Here is a 20,128-nt window from a genome sequence, read left to right as displayed (position 1 = left end):
AGTGGCCTTAGGAGTGGACAGAGGACAGCATCATTATCAGCAGGAATGCATTGAGGGCATGGTCCAGGACAACTAAGAGCCAAAGGCAAGAGGACCGACCATATATATATTTTGAGAAAGCTTGACAAGTAGGTTTAGTAGCCCCCACACCTGTCTACCCCCACCACCTTATTTCTCTAGTTCCTGTAAAGCCAAGCCCACACCTTTTATGAACCCAGGTTAGCTGATCCCCACCACCTGTCCTCCTGTGCAAAGGATTGCAGCATGCAGGAGCAGCACTTACTGCCAGCAAGTAAACACATTTGATGGTTACTTACCCAATATCACAGTGCAAGTAGAGTCCAGCAGGAAGTTGGATGACACACATCCCCACCTTAGGTTGTACCTTGGGCCCTCCCACAGCCTCCCTCTCCACTGCTTTCCTTCAGCAAGTGGCACCTGAGAGCTATCTGTACACCAAACTCCTTGCTATAGACGGAATACAACAGTAATAGGGCAAGCAGACACTACCCAGAGAGAAGCATGTCCTTCAGCATAGAAGGTCAAGTTCAAGGTCACTGAGTGATTTCACTGGCAGACACTATGCTGGTCAGTAACCTGCAATGGAGCCCAGGTTTAGGCACTCTGTAGCACATGTACTCCCACCAAGGTCCGCTCACACCAGAACGACCTCACCAGCACTGGCCAAGATGCACAGCAGCATGAGATGATACAGGAGTATGTGCCACCTTCCCCTAAGAGGCCAACTTCCAAACAGAGATAATAGTAATGTTCAGTAAGTAACTGGGAAATGCTGTTTGGTAATACTTATCTTTATTTTGTATAAAATGTATTTAAGTATAAATTTATGTAACTTTAATCTTCAGTTTTCATTAATAGCAATATTTACCAATGGGCTTACAAATGCCATAAATATTTAGCTATCAGCTCTGACCAGCCTGTACAAGGACTGCCCTGAGCCACCACTAAATGAGCTCAAGATAAAAGCAGGTGTCAACAAGGAAATACTTTATACTGAGTGGTTCATGAAATTTTGAAGAGACAGCACACTTCCTGAGAAATACAAAGTCAGAACAGTGATGTCCAGTGAGCAGGATTAGACTGGTAAAATCAGAGCAAGAGCAATGTGCAGTCTGAGGTGGGATATCCTAAGTATCTGGACCCTTCACTGGAACTCTAACAAGCAACCAGGGTTCTGAATTGTGAACTTGGGCCACACACACACACACACACACACACACACACACACACACACACACACACACACACACACGGGGGGGCGGGGGGGGGGGCGGCAATGCATGCCCGAGCACACAAAATCTCAGAGGAAGATTGCATTTGTAACTTCAGCTACATCTTACCTGCCATTTACTTGCCAAATCCACATTCTCAGGCACACCCTCCTCTTTTGCTTGGGTACCACAGTCCTAACTCTACTTAGATGCCTCCCAAACATTTAGGATGTATCTGGTCCAGATCATGATAATCCACAGCCGACAACCTTACATCCTAGACCGAAACTGCTCTACTACCTGACTAAACCTGCTCCTCCCTGGTACTTCCTATCACTGAGAGATCAGCATCTGCCCAGTTGCCAAACCACAGGAAACCAACAGCCTACATCTGACTGCCACCACTTTCCTCGGGTCCTAGATACAGCTGGTTCCCAGGGCCAAGGATCTCCTGACCTAAGTATCAAATAAAACCATCATGCTGTGTGCTTCCTGGCCTCACTGGGCTTCACCTCCTTGCCTGCATTAGCCATTTGTCCTAACTGATCTCAATACTTATGAATCACACATCTTCCCCAACCTGAGTTTCTTTCTGCCTACAGCCTTCAGAGGGAAAGGCATGACTAATGCAGATAATCATGCTAGAAGTCTAATGATTTTCTTATTTTCAGGAGCATAAACCAAAAGAGAAGAATTAATCCTCAATAAAAGCCACAAATACTCAGATACCCATGATATGTGAAATTCTTTTAGGAAACACCTTTTGCTTATGTTCTTAATTCTGTCTTATGTTTTCTTTATCATTAATCATTAATCAGTTTCCCCACACATGCAAGGCAGTGATTTTCTTAGGTAATTACTTCAGCAGTCCTCACTTCCCAGCATTCATACTACAGAAACTCTGTTTTGGTATCATTTCTTAGAAGCCTTCTCAAGTCACCAAATGAGCCAGATGTCCTTTCCCTTGACTCCAACAACATTCAATGCATGCTTTAATCACCGCCCTTATTTATCCCACTTAATTGTGCTACCTATTTACATTTGCCACTTCCTGTGTCCTTAGAGGCAAGACAGTCTTTGGCACTGAGAATAAAAACTGGGACACTGCAGGCACTCCTAATGTTTGCCATCATTAGCAATATCTTAATATCACTAAAGAACTACAGACTAGACAGAAAATATTGCACAATTAACTGTGGTGGAAGAAGTTAGGCAGTCACAAAGATTAGACAGAACCACTGTTAAAGGCTACTGAGCCAGGCATTGGTGGCACCAGAGGCAGGTGAAATTTACACAGAGTAAACCCTGTCTCAAAAAACAAAACAAAACAAAACAAAACCAAAGGGGGGGGGGGATGTCCAGCTTCAAAAGTGGAAATGCTCGTGACCAGCTGTCTTAATTATTCACACATAAAGTTGACAAAAATCTTCGGACTAAAAAAAAAAAAAAAAAAACACAGATGAAGTAGAAACTAACTCCTTTTTATTAACACACGCAAGGAAAAATCCAACCCCCACACAAATCCATTTAAAGGCCAAGGAGTTTCTTGAATTGGATCTACCACAACAATTCCTCCTTTTAGAATAACAAACTATAAAACAATGGTCAAGTATTTCCACCAAAGAACTGTGTGGTGAAGTCAACGACAGGCTCCAGCCACAGCAATCATAAACGTAAAGTTCTTAAGAGACAAAGAAGTTTGCCCACATTCCAAAAGATATCCTATTCTCAAGGTAGCAATATTCTCTTAGAAACCCAGAAGTTTGTTTGCTTTGCTCTCGTGTGTGTGTGTGTGTGTGTGTGTGTGTGTGTGTGTGTGTGTGTGTGTGTGTGTGTTTTCTCTTTTGACATTTCTACACAAGCTAACGCTACACTGGACTTAAATCAGAGACTGGTGTTAACTGCCATACTATGGAAATATCCTTTTAAAAGCATTATTTGTCAAGAGTGGTGGTGTAGACCTGTAATCATGGCCTTCTGGAGGTTAGGGCATGAGGATGGCAAGGTCCAGGACAGCCAAAGCAGAGTACAAACCATGAAGATTGTTTCAAAATAAGCTATTAAAAATAAATTTCCCCAGGGCTAGAGAAATGGCTCAAAGGGTTAAGAGCAATTCCTTTCCCAGCACACACATGGCAGGTCACAACAATTTTAACTGGATTTCCAGAGCTGGCCTCTGATGCACCAGACACCACCACATGGTGCACATACATACATGCAGGGAAACACTGATACACATAAAGTAAAAGTCAACTGTCTCCCAGGATTGTACAATCTCACAAGGTGAAGAGGTACAAAGCTTCTACCTTGATAATGAATATTGTAAGCTCATGAATATTTTAAGCGACCACCATTCTGTTGGAAACCAAACTAAGCAAACCACCAGTTAAAACCAGAAGAGGAAGTAATTCTGGAAGAGGGGTGTAGAGAGGCAAATTGGAGTGAAGCCAGTGGCAATGGGAGTGATATCCAACAACTTGTGGAAAAATAACTAATAGGAGACAATTATTTTCCAGAAGTTTCAAGTCTTCCTCAATTAGAGTGTTAAAACTCTACTCGAATATTCTAGCCGAATGTTTTTCTCCCAAGAATACTTCAGGGGGAAAAAAAGGCGGGAGCCACTGAAGAGCCAAGTCTTCGCAGGCTACGTCAGCCCGCAGGTTTCTCAAGGGGCAGAACTCTGCAGACACGCCCTCGGTGGACAGGGGAGTCTCCAGTTCTCCCCTCGTGCTGATGTGCCGGGCTCCAGGCCTGATAGGGGAAAGGGACAGAGGGGTCACCAACGACAGAAACTTGTAAAAGCAGACATGTTACCGAGACGCAGGCACATGGTTGCTGTGGATACCAAGCCAAGTACCCAAATCCTACACAGAGGGGCGTCGGGACACGCTCTCTAAGACAAGGGTCGTGGGCTCGGGGGACAGGGTTCAGGAGGAGCTGTCCTTTCCCAAGACACAGCCCCGGGCCTCAGTGCCCCAGGTGCCTACCGCATATTGGAGCAGAGTGCCGGGATTGGCAGAGCCGACCGAGAAGCGGGAGCTGGAAGAGCTAGGAACGTCCATGGCGCGGCTGCCGTCCCGGGCGGGGCCTGGGCTCGTCTGCTACGCGGCTGTGGTGCAGCGGCTGGGGGCGGTTCTTTCGAACGGGGCGGCTCCAATCCGCCCAGGGCGGTGGCACTCAGTACGGCCACCGCACGGGACCCCGGGCGCCACCATCTTAGCCAGGATGGAGGCGGCGCCGAGCTCAGTGGAGCACGCGCAGAAGCGCCGGAAGCGGAAGCGGTGGATTGTGGGCTGAGTTTGGAGTTCCGTGCTGATTCCCATGGCGGAAGAACGAGAATCGGACTCGACAGAGCCTGCTGGCTCAGAGACACTCCTGGATGCCGTGCTGAGGACCCTCTACGACCTGGGTGAGCGTGGCTCTCTAGAGGAGGCGGCCAAGGGCAGCTGAACTCATCCCAGACTCGGCAGAACCGCGTGCCACCCGGAGGCGGCTCGGGTCACCCGATCTCCTGGCGCCTTGCCGGCTGGCCTTACCCCTGCGGCGTCTCCCTCTCTGAGGCCTTCTCACCCACATCTTGGCTCTTTCTCAATGTGCGGGAAAGAAAAATCAGAGCGTGTTACTAAAGACAGGCAACTATCTGGCACTTTGACAAAAGGACAGTCACTCGCAGGCTGAAGAGCTCACATAGATTGCCTGACTTTCATAACCAAACACGTTACAAACGCTTTGTTATGTTTTAGAGCGCTTACTCAAAATCTAAACTCACTTATACGGTTAAAAAATAACTTAGAATGTGGAAGAGCGTATCAGGTGTACATGCTCTTGTGCGTTCCCCCAGTAACTGTCAGAGCAACCCTTATATATCCCTGCATTGATCCTTTGTTACAAGCACCAGAAGCTAACAGAGCTTGTTAAAGGTTGCCCTTCAGAGCTCGGATAATAGGCCTAGGGCCTAATATCACATTTTTCCACGGGTTGCCTTGTCCTGTGCAGGTTTTCTGTGCCCACGGAGTGGAAGGCAGACAAGACTTGGCCTCCGACTTTCACAAGTCTGAGGACTAATTTTTAAAATCCTAAATACAATTTGTGTCCACATGTGCTGGAATTCATTGTTAGTTGCTCCATTGACCGGACTCATTTTTATATGCATACTGCCAGAGTTAAATTGTCTCCAAGGACACATTTAGTGAGTACTCAGCTGGTGTTTAGAAAGCTCTTGTGCTCATGCTGTAGGTCAGTAATGAGGCCTAGAATTCTGGTTCAAATTCCAGGTTTCTGTTGAGAGTCTGAGCAGAGGAAACAAACAGAAGATGAGAAATTCAGTAGAAAGTAAAGGTGTTTAAATTAAGGCAGTTTTCCTGGGTTCTACTTAATTCATAACTGAAAGAAAACAGGAAGACTGGGACATGTACTTGTTACCCTGCAGTGTGGTAAAAAGGAATACTTGTGTAGAGGCAACTGAGTGGGTGACCTGTGAGTTACAATCCTGGGAAATATGACTTTGATGCCACTAAGTAAGGAGCAAGTGTGAGGACTAGAGCAATTGTATTAATACAGGTCAGGAATAGATACACAGCTACCTAGGCAAGAAAGACAGCATTTTGATTTATAAAAATTGTGCAAAAAACCCCACCTTACTTGAAAAACAATCTGTTTCTTTTTTAAAAAGTTGTGTTTTTACTTTTCAAGTTGCACCTATGTGGAGGGAGTATTTGTATGGGTGGATGTTGTCACCCTCAGCATGTTGAAATAAGAAAACAACTTGTGGGTATCAGTTCTTTGCTTCCAAGTTGGTCCTGGGGATCACCCTTAAGTCATCAGGCCTGGCAGCAAGCACTCTGGCCCCAAACACTTTGTTTCTTTATTTGTACAGATGGGTGCCTATGTCTGGGCCATATGCACAGTGATATTCATTTGGTATTGGTGTTAACTCACCGAAATACTTTTTAATTTTTTTTTTAAATGTTGAAACAAACAGGAGAGACAGAAGGTGAAACAGAGCCTAAAAGGATCAGAAAGAAGAAAGAAAAAAAGAGAGGCGAGGAGACAATAGCAGATGAGACAGCAGAGCCCCTTCCCCTGCCTGAATGTCCTGCAAGAAGCCAAAAGAAGAATGCTTCCAGCTTTTTCAAGAAACTCAAAGCAGAGCTGCACTCTGCTCCTGCTGTCCCTTCAGCTCCCCCTTCAGGACCAGAAGTCCCTGCTACTACTGCAGTGTCGCTCTCTCCCCTGAAGAACAGCGGCAAGCTAGTAGAAGTGGTCGAGTTTCAAAGCAGAAGTAAAAAAAGAAAACCAAAGTCAGATCAAGATGAGCACACAAAGGTAATGAATCAGCTGGTCTGCACCTGTGTGGTAAGGGTGCTTTAGGTGACCATAGACCATAACTGAGACCCCAAGGCTACCTTCAGGCCCCAACATTTGGTAAATGACTCACAGGACTCAGCACTTGGTTCTTAGCCATCTTAGGCTGACTGACTGACCGGAGTTCCCAAACCCAATAACCCAGAGCAAACTGAGCACTGACTATAAATCTCAGCATTGACGTAAATGCTAAGTAAACTTAGGACGTTAGTACCTTGAGGCCTCAGGTATACAGAAACACTCTGGTCAGCAGAGTATTAATTGCTCAGTGCTTGGGAGGTAGCCAGTTGTAAATAAAGGATCTAAAACTGTCTTAAGAGTTTCAGGTTTTGCCAGGCACGGTAGCTTACACTTTCAACCCCAGCGCTCGGGAGGAGACAGGAAGCATTTGGGTCTCTGAATTCAGGGCCAGCCTGGTCTACATAGTGAGTTCTAGGTCAGCTGGAGCTACATGGTGAGACCCTGATCTCCCCAAAAGAAAAGGTTCCAGGTCTTGATAAGCCCAGACCTGCTTAGCTAAACTTTCCTACTTAATAAGCCTTTGGGTTGTTAGTGCTCAGAAGAAAACCAGGTTTCTCTCTGCCATTCCTGCTGTGTGCCAGCCACTATCCTAGGACATAGCACTGACCAAAATGTACACCAACTCTTGCTCCATGAACTCACAGTCTAGTACAAAAGTAATTTTATTTTCCTGTGCAGCACTCTCCTTCAGATAACTATAAATGTTACCCCAAATTTAGTTTGTTAAGGTGAGGTGGCTACTCCTACAAATGGTCTTCCTCCCCCCTCCCCATTTCCTTGCAACAAGAATATACTAATGGGTTTTTTCAAATTCATTCCTAAAATCCAGATATATACCATTCTTTAGCCTTCCTCATGCCCCATAAACATTTACCCTTACCTATCAAAAAAGAAAATGTCATTTTCTTAAGGCAGCTGTTAGAAATTACCACACAGTGCCTCAAAGCAATAGAGAATTATTAGTCTTGTAGAGGCCAGAAGTCCAAAGCCACATATGGTAGGGCCTGTTCCCTCCGAGGACTCTAGGAATAGAGAAGCCTTCCTGGCCTCTGGCCAGGGTGGCCCCGTGCATCCCATGGCTCTTGATGGTATAACTGTAGTCTCTGACTTACCTTTAAATGCTTCTTAGCCCCATGGGTCTAAGCCTATAGTTCCTGTACCTCCCTCTCTCTCTGTCTCAGGGCACCTATCATTAGCATCTATCATTGGTTTAGGGCTTCCCCTAAATCCAGGGTGCTCCTCGACTCTAGAGAGCTTTAATTGCACTCTTAAGATCATTTTTCCAGATATGGTCCCATAAACAGGTTTCTGAGATTAGAACATGCCATTATCTTTTTGATAGCTACAGTTCAACTTTATTCTTTATGGCTGTGTAAATGTGTGTTAATGTCAATTTTTGCTACATTCTTATTGTTTTAAACAGCATTCTTTGGACTGAAAGGTTCAGTGATATAGCCCTTGCCTAGCATGCAGGAGGTTCTAGGTTCCTTACCCAGTATTGCAAAACACAAACAAATCCATTAGTGGTTTTGAATTTAAATGCCATTTCATACCTAGTGCTCACAGCACTTCCTCAGATTATTAGTACACTGGGTTTTGCAATCAATAATACCTGTTCTTACTTTAGGATACTAGGTCAGCTTCCCACTCATGCTTCAATTATTAGCACTGGGACCATAATAGGTAGGCCAAGGAATGGCCCTTGGCCATCTCCTTTACTCCTTTAGAAGCCTACAAGAATATGTCTTTTATGTTGTGCCACAGTGTAGGAAGGTAGGAAAGCATTATTTTCAGTGTTAACCAGATTCCAAAACTAACATGACCTATCTCCGTACACTTTCTCCCTGCCTCAAATGTTCCGGGACCCAGTTTCTTGCATTCACTCTTGCCCCCTTTTTTTTTAGAGTGGAAAGTTTTGCCTATTAATAGAATGGGCAAAAGAGTTGGCATTGTGTGAGACTGGATTTCTTCATTGCTCAGGACTAGAATGACTGCAGGCTGTCAAGTTGAGCCTTGTTCTCTCAAAGCAGGACACTATCATAAGGCATTCCAAGGCAGGTGGCAGAGAAAGTGACTGATGATAAACTCCATTTGACACTCATGGAATTGGAGAACTTGAGAAAGGAAGAGGTGGTAGTGAATTTTGGAAATTGTCCAGCTGTCTGGCCCTACCTAACCCCTGAAAATGATCTTTCCCTCAGAACTTAGACCCAAGCCATAAATTCTACAACCAAGCTATGTGTCGTACATCGTCACAGGCTTAATGGGCTTGTCTGGGAACATGGCACCATTTCAGAAGTCTTTTCACAGTAAACTTAGATAAGCAATTCTTTATTCTACAAGTCACTGTGCACCTGCTACCTGGCTGTCCCTAGAGACCAGCAGTGGAATGTGAATGCTGAACTGTCTGCTGTGGTTATAAAGTTATAAATGTAAAGAGTTGCAAACACAGAAACAAATAGCCTACTCTAGGTAGAGTAGTAGTCAGGGAGGAAGGCCCTGCCTGAGCAGGTAGTGCTCAGTATTAAATAGTAATTGGAGGGAAAGAAGAGAGCCACATAAGCAGGAGAAACAGCCTTGCCAGCCCCCATGGGTGCAAGGTGCCTGACTGGTTCAAAGAGCTGGAAGACCAGCAGGAGTAGGACAGAGGGGACGGTGGCATGAGATGGCAGCACAGAAGCTGGGAAAGCCAGCCCTTCCCAGGTTTTAGAGGCAACTGTGAGATTTTGTACTTTAAAGTACATGAAGACAGCCAAGTATGATTCTTATTTCTATAATCCCTGGACTCAGGAGGATTAACATGAAGGCAAGTCAGCCAGGGTTACAAACAAAACCAAAAAGAGTTCCAGGCCAGCCTGAACTACATGATGAGGTCCTTCTAATCAAAACAAAGCAAAAATCAATTAAGTATGTGGGGAGCTATGACTCTGGATGGATTTGAAATGGGGTGGCCTAGATTGGGACTTGAGGAGCAAATGAAAGAACCTGTTTTTTTAATGGGAGTGCAGCTTTGCAAGATGAAGGGCATTCTTGGGCTTCTAAGCAGTATGTCAGATAGCCTGAAGCCATTCAGGTAGCACTTGGCTCCTAGGCCAGTATCAGTAGGGTTGTTCTCATTTCCCTCAAGCTGCTAGGTCTCTACTGTCACTACTCTATAAATCTTAGGCTCCTTAATGACCTAACCAAAATGGGACCAAAACAGGGCATGGTTGTACTCATCTTCAATCCCACCCTCAGGCAGTTCCTTGTAATTCAAGGACAGCCTGGGCTACATAGAGAGACCCAGTTTCAGAACAAAAAGGTGGGGACTGAAAGCAGGAAGAGAAGGGGACCCTGTGTCCTCACTCTGCATAGGAACTGCCATTGCCATTGCACGTGGGTAGCCACGTGCTGGGGCTTGTGCCCACCCATTGGCCCTGGGGCCTGTGAGGTGAGGTCATTGGTCTGCAGCTAAGTGTACTTCGTACCACCTGTGCCATTCAGAGCTTGTGAGCACAACTTGACAGGGTTCTGTTTGGTTCTTTAAATTAATGCAAATTTATTTGGCAGACAAACATCATAAGGCTTCTCAAAAATCACTTGTGTTTCCTCTGTTTGACATGAATTTTACAGGTAGTGGTTTATTTCCCTGGTGCTAGGGATGGAGCAGGGAGGGGCCTTCCACACACAGGCAAGCCTCTCCCTCTGAGATATGCCCCCAGCTGTTGTGGAGGTATGTGCTGATGGGTTCCAGTCCACCTGAAGGTCCTGGGCCTCTCAGTGTTTGGTATTGCAGACAGAACTTGACCCTGACTGACCATTCAGATAAAGGATTGTGGATCTGAAGCAGCACAAGTCGGGTTCTGACCTCAAGCTCTCTGGCTTCCAGGCTATGTACTTAGCTGCTGCTTGGGAGATAGAATACAGGTTATTTGGGTTCTGTGGCCTTTGATAAGACCAGTGGGAAGAGCCGGAGGCATCACTAGACCTGAAGACAACTCCCCAGGTCATTGCCAAATAGCCATGACAGCAGAGTGCTATGCAGCTCACCCTCTTCATTCTGAGCTCCCAAAAGGCCATGTTTTTAGGAAGAGAGTCATCTAGTTGAGGCACTTCACACTGGCCAAAGTGAATAAGTCCTTAGTGTTTTGGGTTTTCGTTTTGTTTATTTGTGGTTTCCTGAGTGGTGTTTTTTGAGACAGGGTTTTTCTGTGGCTTTGGAGGCTGTCCTGGAACTAGCTCTTGTAGACCAAGCTGGTCTCGAACTCTGGTCTCCACCTGCCTCTGCCTCCTCAGTGCTGGGATTAAAGACATACGCCACCACTGCCCTGCATTCTTAGTATTTTTAAAACTGCCTTCATTTGGGAAAAAAGTGTTTGTTTACCCACCCACTCTAATTAATAATTTTAAATGTTTGTCTACCTAGATTTTTCTATTACATTTTATTTGTTTGTGCACAGGGTAGTGGCTGCCATGGTGCACCTGTTGGAGGTCAGAGGATAGACAACCTGTAGGATTCAGTTCCCTCCTTTTGCCATGTTGGACCCACTGGATAAACTCAAGTCATTAGGCTTTGTGGAAAGTGCCTTTACCCAAAGCTGAGTCATCTCATTAGCCCACTAATAACATTTTCTTTTCTTTGGTTGGGGGCGGGTTTTGTTTTATGGTTTTCAAGACAGGGTCTCACTATGTAGCTCAGGCTGTCCTAGAACTCACTATCTAAACCAAGCTGGCCTTGAACTAACAAATCCTCCTGCCTCTGCCTCCCAAGTGCTGGGATTAAAGATGTGTTTAACTATACCTGGCAGTTTTTTTCTTTTTTAAATCTAAGCAGCACAGAACGAAATGCTTTGGGGCAAGTCAGCTAGCCCACAGGCTGGTTTACTGAGCCTGGAGCACAGCTCCTATATGGAGAAGAAAACAGGGGACGGGGTTTGCATTGTGATTGGATATCCTTACTATGTAGGGCAGGGACTGTGCCCTGAGAAAGCAGGACAGCCACTCTGGCTGTCACCATTGGCCCCTATGTGGCACAACATCTTTTTTAGAGGTTGTATGGAATTTATAACTCTCTTGCTGCTGTGACAGATGGAGCCTGGGATTAGATGGTAACTATTGTTGGCCAAATGTCTTTGTCTTTGACAATAGTCTCCTTAAAGTCTCAAGCATCTAGAGAGTCCTGTAGACCTGAAGCCACAGCCAGGGTGTGTGACTTAGAAGCCACAATCTTGAAAGCCTTTGCAACAGCAGTGTCACCAGAAGTTAGGAACCAAAGTTTCACCACAGCCAGGAAGCTGATGCTTCTCAGAGAACTGTCGTTCTAGCAGATGGGGAGGGAGCAGGAGAAGAAAGAACATGGAGGCAGTGATTTAAGACTTCTGCTTAGATGCCAGTGCTTTGCCCAGCTTCTTGCCAAGAAGAACTTTCTGTCTGGTCCATGAAAGACAGATTTGTTTTTTGCTTTTTCTTGTTTCATCTTCCCTTAAAGCCTTGAGTCCTTAAAACACATGCTCTTGGAGTTGAAGAGATGCAAGACCAGTCACTTACTGCTCTTGCAGAGGACCCAGGTTCAGTTTTCAACATCCACATGGTGGCTCAGAACCATCTGTAACTCCATTCCTAGGGTAGACAACATCTCTTCCAACTGCTTCCTGTACACACATGGTGCACATACACACAACTAGGCACACATAAAATAAAAAATAACATTTAAAAACAAAAGCATGCTCTCCACCTCTACTCTGCAAAGTGTTTGTAAAGATTTTGTCAGCATGTGGAATTTATACCTAGATGTGTGGGCTGGATTCAAGATTTCTTTTACAGTTTATCATTGTAATAAAATACACAAAACATAACAGTTTGGTACATAACTTACTAGTGGTGAACAGCCATCGCCACCTGCCATCTTCAAAGTGTCTTCCTGCAGTTGTCCCCATTCCGGCCCAATATCTCTGTTCTGCTTTCTCTGTCTTTTTTTTTCCCCCAATATTTACTGAACAGTTTATTTGCCTGCCTCTCCAGGCAGGCCACTCCTTGTGAACAGGAGAAATGTTCATAGTTGTACTCTGCTTGAATGCAGCTTGTGTCCACAGGAAGGAATGGTGGCCAAGGTAGCCCTAAGCTCAACAACCTGAGAAGAAGTCCAGACTAGCTCCACTTGATGTTCTTGTCCTCTTCGGTCATGGCTGGTATGTCCGTGCCAATGCCAGTGCCAGTGGTCTTGTTGCCATCCCTCAAAGTGAAATGCTGGCCTTTCTCTAAGATCATGGGCTGCCACAAAACTAGGCTGAGCCTCTTAAGTCCTCTCCAGGCATGGGAAGCTCCTTCCCTGGAGGCAAAATAACACAACAGGCCATGTCCCAAGTCAGGGAGAACACGGCAGGCATAAAATGAGATACAAATGGTTTGTGGCGGCCACCCTCCTCCTTGGTGAGGATGTAAACCTGGGCCTCCACCTTCTGGTAGGGCTGGATGGAGCCTGGCTTGACCATGACCATGACCAAGCCTTGCCTCAAATCCTCCTGCTTTAAGCCTCGGACCAGAGCACCCAGGTTATCCACTGCCTCAGCCCTCTCAAGGCTTTTGTGGAACATCTCAATGTCATTATAGTGGGAATGTTCTTGTTATGTCCCAGCAACTCACACTCATCTCCCTTCTTCAAAATGCTATGCTCTAGTGTACCTGTCACCACTATGCCCCGGCCAGCAACAGAATGAACTGACTATGGGGAGCAGAAAGGGCTTCTCCAGGTCCCAGGTGGGCACTCGAATGTAAGTGTCCACTGCATCCAGCAGCTTCTGTACTGACTTCACACCTAGCTCAGGGTCACGTTGCTCAAGGGAACAAAGAGCAGAGCCTATGATGACTGGGCCTCCTATCCTTTATATCCAAACTCGGTGAGCAGCTCCCAGATCTCCAGCTCTACCAGCTCCACCATTTCTGAGTCCTAGACAGTATCTGCCTTGTTCACGTACACCACAATGTGCTTCACCCCAATCTGTTTAGCCAGTAGTAAGTGCTCTCAGGTCTGGGGCATGGGGCTGTTATTAGCTGCCACCACCAGGATGCAGCCATCCAGGGCGCCAGTGCCTGTGATCATATCCTTTTTTTGTTTGTTTTGTTTTGTTTTCCGAGACAGGGTTTCTCTGTGTAGTTTTGGAGCCTATCCTGGCACTCGCTCTGGAGACCATGCTGGCCTCGAACTCACAGAGATCTGTCTGCCTCTGCCTCCCAAGTGCTGGGACTAAAGGCGTGCACCACCACACCTGGCTGTGATCATATTCTTAACATAATCTGCGTGACCATGGTAGTCTGTGGGCATAGTGGCAGGCAGCAGTGCTATACTCCTCATGAGCTACATTGATGGTGATACCCCGAGCTCAATCCGCAGGGGCATTGTCTATCTCCTCGTACTTCTTGAACTTAGCTCCATCTCCCTCAGCTAGAATTTTTGTGATGGCCATGGTTAGGGTGGTCTTGCCGTGGTCCACATGGCCCATGGTACCCACATTCACCTGGGGCTTGTCGTGCACATCGGTCTTCTTGGCCTCCACGGCTAGGCCATGACACAAGAAGGGTGGTGCCCAGGCCTTCAGCAGCCACAGCCAACCTTGCAGAATTGGGGTCGGGTTGGCGCAGAGACCGCTGAAGAGGGGCGTTGCTCACAGTAGGGTAGTGGCCGACACTGTGGTGTAGTACACAGCGACGGGGACCGAGAATTACCTGCTTTCTCTGTTAAGTGACAATGCCCCTTGTGGGATGGAGTCACTACTTGCCCTCTGTGACTGGCTTATATCACAGTGCCCTCCTATGCGTCTGTGACATGGTATGTATCAGAATTCTGCTCTTTGGTTTATTTTTTGTAGTGTTGACTCATGTTTGCTAGATTAGCCCTCTGCTATGGAACTTTACCCCCCCCCCCCAAATGCCTCACTTTTAGAGGCTGAGCACAAACCACTTAACCTGTTCATCTGTGGGTAGACCCCCCCGGTTGCCCTTGTATTTCAGCTGTTGTGAACACTGCCACTGTGACTTTGGTGTCCAGGTGCCTCTGGAAACCCCTGCCAAGGCAGAACGACTCGATTATGTGCCCACTCTGTTTTTACTGTTCCTAGGAAATGCCACACATTGTCCATAGCAGCTGCACCCTTAGCATTTTTGCCTACAGTGTGTATAAGGGTTTCAGTTTCTCGACATCCTTGCCAGCGCTTGTGGGGGGGGCGGGTACTTTTGGGGATGTTGTTTTGCTTTGTTTTTAATTTTTATTTTATATACATATACACAGAGTTGTTGGGTTGTTTGTTTTGAGACAAGGTTTCATGATGTAGCCCAAGCTGGCCTCACATTTGTAGCCACTTCCCACCTCTTTTCTCCTTAGAGTACAGGTGTATGTTACCATACCTGGCTAATTGGTAGTTTCCAATAAGAATTTGTTTTCTTTGCAGAATAAAACAAAGGCCTTTGAAAAAGATGTGGGTATTCAAGAATTTAACCTAGAAAAGGTAAGCATTTTGAGGTAGTTTTTAGTTCCTTTTTAAGGTTTGCATTGTTTATTATGAACTGACAGCTTTCACGCAGTACCAGCCTTCTCCAGAGAGTCTTGTCTCCAGGCTAGGGAAATGGTGAACCTCATCTCACGATGTCCACATGGCTGACCTACTGACTAGTACAGGGTTACAGTACAATGGCCAGTGATGCGGTGGCAAGTCAGAAAGATGGGGACATGTGTCCACAGTGCAGCAGGTTTCTAAGATGCCTGAGAGAAGGACAGGAGGAAGTCAACAACTGAGAGTAGATACTGGTGACCACCTCTTCAGAAAACAGCTGTTTGGCCTGCTGTGGTCAGCTTCTCTGTGTGGACAGCATGTTTGGAGAGGCGCTTTTGTCTAAGTGGCTGCCCCTCTGGCACTGGCTTGATAGAGGGCATCGAGCCGGAGTACTGAGTGCTACCTGAGTCCCCGCACTAACTAGTTCATTCAGAGATAATCCATTGCTTCAGCTGTGAGATTAAACAAGGAGGAGACACTGAGAGAGCAGTGGTTCCAGAGCCTGCTGGTGCTCCCTCAGCCAAGGCAACACTGCAGTGCCACGGCTGTGGGGCAGCGAGGCCGAAAGGCTGCTGGGAGTTGTTGGGTGCTAGGTCTGACTGTTGTGCATCAACAGGCTCGTCTGGAAGTACATCGCTTTGGGATCACAGGCTACGGCAAAGGAAAAGAGAGAGTCCTGGAACGGGAGCGGGCTATCATGCTGGGGGCTAAGGTGAGGGCTTGCCTACTGTGGCCAGGCCTGAGGGGAAGGGGCAGCAGCACATGGGCACTGGGACTGCCCTTTTATTTGTGTGAGAAAAACTGATGATGTGCCTTTATTCTTTCCTTTCAGCCTCCCAAAAATAGTTACGTGAATTATAAGGTTTTACAGGAACAAATCAAAGAGAAAAAGGCAGCACTGGAAGAAGAAAAGAGAGTGGTGGGTGTGATGTGCCTGCATTTTACTCTGTTAAGCAGGTGGGCGGGGGAGGGGGCTGCCTCATGGCCTGCCTGCTGGCAGTCATGGCTTGCCAAGCAGTCAGGACACCAGACACCAGCATTGCCTAGTAAATCCTCCCCCCCTGCCCCAGTTGTATCAGCTGAGCTTCATCAGGCCAGCTGAGGCATCTGGCCTGGCCATGGGTGAGGTAAGGCTGGCTTTGAGGCAAAAGGTCATTATCATTGCCACATTGTCTGTCTGCCTAGTGCCCACCATTTACCCAGGAGGTGTTGGTGCTCGGCTGTGGTTGTCCCAGGGGAGCCCTGTCCTCCAGGGGTCATGGCAGCGAGGGAAGCTACAACCAAACCCTTGGTTTTTTGTGACAGGGTCTCAGTATGTATCCCAGGCTGGCTTAGACTTGTCATTCCTCCTGCCTCTGCCTTCTGAGTACAGTCACGGTACACATCACCAGATTCCGATAGCCTGTCACATTCTGTAACGGTTCAGGGTGAGGCTTTTGGGTTATCTTTAATATACCCACTTGAAAATGTTTTAAATAAATGACATTTATGTGGCCTTTTGTCACTAACCTATTGCCCTGTTTTTGAGTATTCATTATCCATTACTGACATATAGTCCTAAATGTTAATTTAGGCTCGGGACACAGACATTTTCAAGAAAAAGAAGAGGAAAGGACAGGAAGACAGGTGAGTGTTGGCCACAGACGCTGAGTCATCACTAGCCAAGCCCTGTGGTTCGTTCCCTCATGTTGCCTTGAGTGTGTGTGGCACCCCAGCCCTCTCGGTTACCTGTTTGGGCCTTTAAACAGGGGGTAGGTTAGGAATCTGCCTCAAATCAGCCAACTGCATGAGACTGAATCCCTCATCTTCTCTGGTCTCTATTATCAAGACTAGACACCTCCAGTGACTCATGAGAGGTGAGGTTGGCGTGGCTGGCCTGACATGCCACACTCTCACAGTGAGACACCTTGATGTGTCATGGGGAAATAGCAGGCAAGGGGCCTGGGACTTGTCTTAGCTTTGGGTGAGTATTCCCCTCTCCTCTGGGTGCTCCACACTGGGCTTTTCATCTTAGCCCTTTCTCACAATGGTGTCTTTGTCAATTGAGTGCCAGGTAAATGTTGGTGCTCAAGTGTAGTCATCCCAGGGTAGTCCTGTCCCTCAAGGGACTTGGCAGTGAGGAAAGCATCCAACTGTGAAAAGTTGGTGATGCTGCAGTGGAGCTTGGAGGATGGCTGGGGGGTTGAGCTGGAGGTCACTTCAAGGAGGTGCTGTCTGTCAGGAACTGAGCAGGGCGAAGGGTCACCCTGGAAATAGTGTTCCACACCTTCCTGAAGCAAGAGACCAGTGCAGTTGTGGTGGGGCCTGCACAAGAAGAGGAGGCCGCAGGCTGTTGTCTTGCTTGCTCTAACTGCCTGGCACCTTTTTCTTACCCTCAACACAGGAGATCCAAGAAGTTGGCTCCCAGCATTTTGTCAAATGGACGAGTTGGACAAGTTGGAAAATTCAGAAATGGGACATTGATTCTAAGCCCCACAGATATCAAGAAAATAAATTCTTCCAGGGTAGCTAAATGATGCACTTTGTCAGCACCAGAGAGGAGTAGGAACACAGGACCCCACCAAACCTGCAGACTGCTCTTTCATGTTCCACAGGATCTTTTTTCATTTTGAGGAGCAAGACTGATAAACAGGGTGGTGGACGCCTCCCAGTGCCCAGGCTCCACTCCCTTGTGCTGTAGAGGTTGATCTCTCTACAGTGTTGGTGACCCTGTTGGACGCCTCCCAGTGCCCAGGCTCCACTACTGTTTCTGGTTGCTGGTGTCAGCAACTTGGTTACAATCCATTTTTTTACAGTTTTACTGTCTCATGAATGTTTGTGACTGAGATTAAAGTGCCTTTTGGGCTTTTAATGACAGTGTTACTGTGTCATGAAAGAACTAAGAACTCTTGTCATTTGTTGGTTTTGTGGAAAAGCAGTCCTATTGGCAGCCTGCTATGTGTGTAAAATCTATTTTGTATGAATTTTCAAAAGTAGCTGGGTATTGGTGATGCACACCTTTAACCCCAGCACTCAGGATACAGAGGCAAGTGGATCTCTGTGAGTTTGAGGCCAGCCTGGTCTACAGAGCAAGTTCCAGGACAGGCTCCAAAACAATACAGAGAAACCCTGCCTCGAGAAAAAAAAAAAAGAGAGAGAGAATTTCCAAAAATACACCTCTGTAGTATGTGTTAAGTAACACAGGGCAGTTCTGACTGGTTTCCCACACATACTAGCAACTGTAACCTCACAAGCCTTGTTTACAGTGGTGTTGCCCCTACCTGGGTGTCAGTATCTTCTTAGAGAGTGAGGTGAATTAAAGGAAAAACTCCAGTGAGAAGAACAATTCTGGTATTTCCCACCTTGGGAGTTCGGCTCCTTGTCCCCCAAGCAGTGCTATATGGATTTGGAAACTTGTAGATCATTGCCAGCAGGCTGTCAGGCGGCTCTGAAAGCATTGCCAAACCAATTTAGATGGAATCCAATTTGTCAGAGTTTTTTTTTTTTTTTTTTTTTTTTGGTCTTTGGAGCGTATCCTGGCACTCACTCTGGAGACCAGGCTGGCCTTTAACTCACAGAGATCCACCTGCCTCTGCCTCCCGAGTGCTGGGATTAAAGGCGTGTGCCACCAACGCCCGGCTTGTCAGAGTTTTCGAATGATGCTTTTAAAGCTTATTTTGTATATGTATTAGGACACTTATGTCACAGTGTATGTGTGGAAGTCATAGGACAGACTTTCAGGGGGCCAGGAATTAAATTTGGATTGTCAGCCTTGGCAGCAAGCACCTTCACCCACTGAACCCAATTTCAAACATGACAGACAACACTAGGAAAATAAATCTTAGGAGACAGAGATGACCTATTAAAGGGGGCACTGGATCAATTGACTCCATCTTTTCAAGGAGAGCCTGGGGGCAGTGTAGTTCTACCTCCATGAGCCATCAGGGCTTAGACAGGTGAGGACTCTGCCAGCTTGGACCACAGCCAGGCAGAGTCCATTTTGGGAGAGTATACAGATTCTGCTTTTTAAATTTGCTGTGTAAATATTTGTGCTCAACACTTAACAAAAGGCAGAGGACTATATTGCATAAATACTTAAAGCTCAGCATGCTGACCACTGAGCAGTCTAGAAACACCCAAGAGGTTTGAAGGCAGAATGATCCACCAACAGTTCTGTATTCCCGGTACAGATCAAGTTTAAATGGGTGACCTGGATGAAGCCTCCTGATGAGGTCTCCTCCAGCAAGGTTAACTACAGCAGTGGTTCTCAACCTGTGGGTTGTGACCCCAAGGGGTTGGGCAACCCTTTCACATATCAGATATTTGCATCATGATTCATAACAGTAGCAAAACTAGAGCTAAGTAGCAGACAAAATAATTTTATGGTTGGGGGTCACCACAACAGGAATTGCACTGCATTAAAGTGTCGCAGCATTGGGCTGGAGAGATGGCTCAGAGGTTAAGAGCACCGGCTGCTCTTCCAGAGGTCCTGAGTTCAATTCCCAGCAACCATATGGTGGCTCACAACCATCCGTTATGAGATCTGGTGCCCTCTTCTGGTGTGCAGATATACATGGAAGCAGAATGTTGTATACATAATAAAAAAATATATTAAAAAAAAAAGTGTCGCAGCATTAGGACGATTGAGAAGGACTGAACTACAAGGAAGTGACCATCAGAAAGTCATGCTAAGGGAAGCAGGTCATGTCTGAGTTCTTGCTCTAGCCACCAAGGATGGGCCCTGGCTTCAGTGTACCTCTTCAGAGTTCAGTCCATGTAGCTGTACAGGACACATGATACAGGTGGTGTCCTATACAGGAGATGGAAGTGGCCTATACAGGAAACTCCTGAGTTGAACTTGCTAGGAAAGGACTGCAAAGCCAACTGCTGACAGAGTCCCCTAGAAGTGGAAAGATGCTGTTGGGTAATGCTCTTAACCATCACTGATTTGAACCAACATGGCAAAGAAGCACTGTATTGATATCGAATTAGGCTGGTGGGGAAAGC

At 46.5% G+C, this 20,128-nt stretch overlaps 2 protein-coding genes and 1 pseudogene across 3 annotated transcripts in view; 1 reads left to right on the top strand and 2 right to left on the bottom strand.

Annotated features, from left to right (window-relative positions):
* Gnpat (glyceronephosphate O-acyltransferase) overlaps positions 1 to 4,482 on the bottom strand; it is a 30,137-nt gene extending 25,655 nt beyond the window's left edge. For both annotated transcript variants that reach the window (XR_003483209.2, XM_027404818.2), the window contains exon 1: positions 4,220 to 4,482. Coding sequence is in view for 1 of the 2 variants with exons in the window: in XM_027404818.2 (XP_027260619.1) it covers positions 4,220 to 4,294 (75 nt within the window). In the remaining variant the exon portion in view is untranslated. The remainder of the gene's footprint in view (positions 1 to 4,219) is intronic.
* Positions 4,483 to 4,489: 7 nt separating this feature from the next.
* Positions 4,490 to 17,692, top strand: CUNH1orf131 (chromosome unknown C1orf131 homolog). The gene is made up of 7 exons (XM_027404820.2): positions 4,490 to 4,641; positions 6,214 to 6,557; positions 15,041 to 15,097; positions 15,759 to 15,854; positions 15,975 to 16,061; positions 16,716 to 16,768; positions 17,526 to 17,692. The coding sequence occupies exons 1-7, from the start codon at positions 4,554 to 4,556 to the stop codon at positions 17,656 to 17,658; spliced, it is 858 nt and encodes a 285-aa protein (XP_027260621.1). The 5' UTR covers positions 4,490 to 4,553; the 3' UTR covers positions 17,659 to 17,692.
* LOC100765606 lies at positions 12,744 to 14,314 on the bottom strand (annotated as a pseudogene).
* Positions 17,693 to 20,128: the final 2,436 nt, after the last annotated feature.

This window comes from Cricetulus griseus, chromosome 3 (assembly GCF_003668045.3).
Source record: "Cricetulus griseus strain 17A/GY chromosome 3, alternate assembly CriGri-PICRH-1.0, whole genome shotgun sequence".
In the NCBI taxonomy this organism is placed as follows: Eukaryota; Metazoa; Chordata; class Mammalia; order Rodentia; family Cricetidae; genus Cricetulus; species Cricetulus griseus.
Note: the sequence above shows the minus strand (reverse complement) of the source record. Positions and strands in the feature narration are given on the sequence as shown.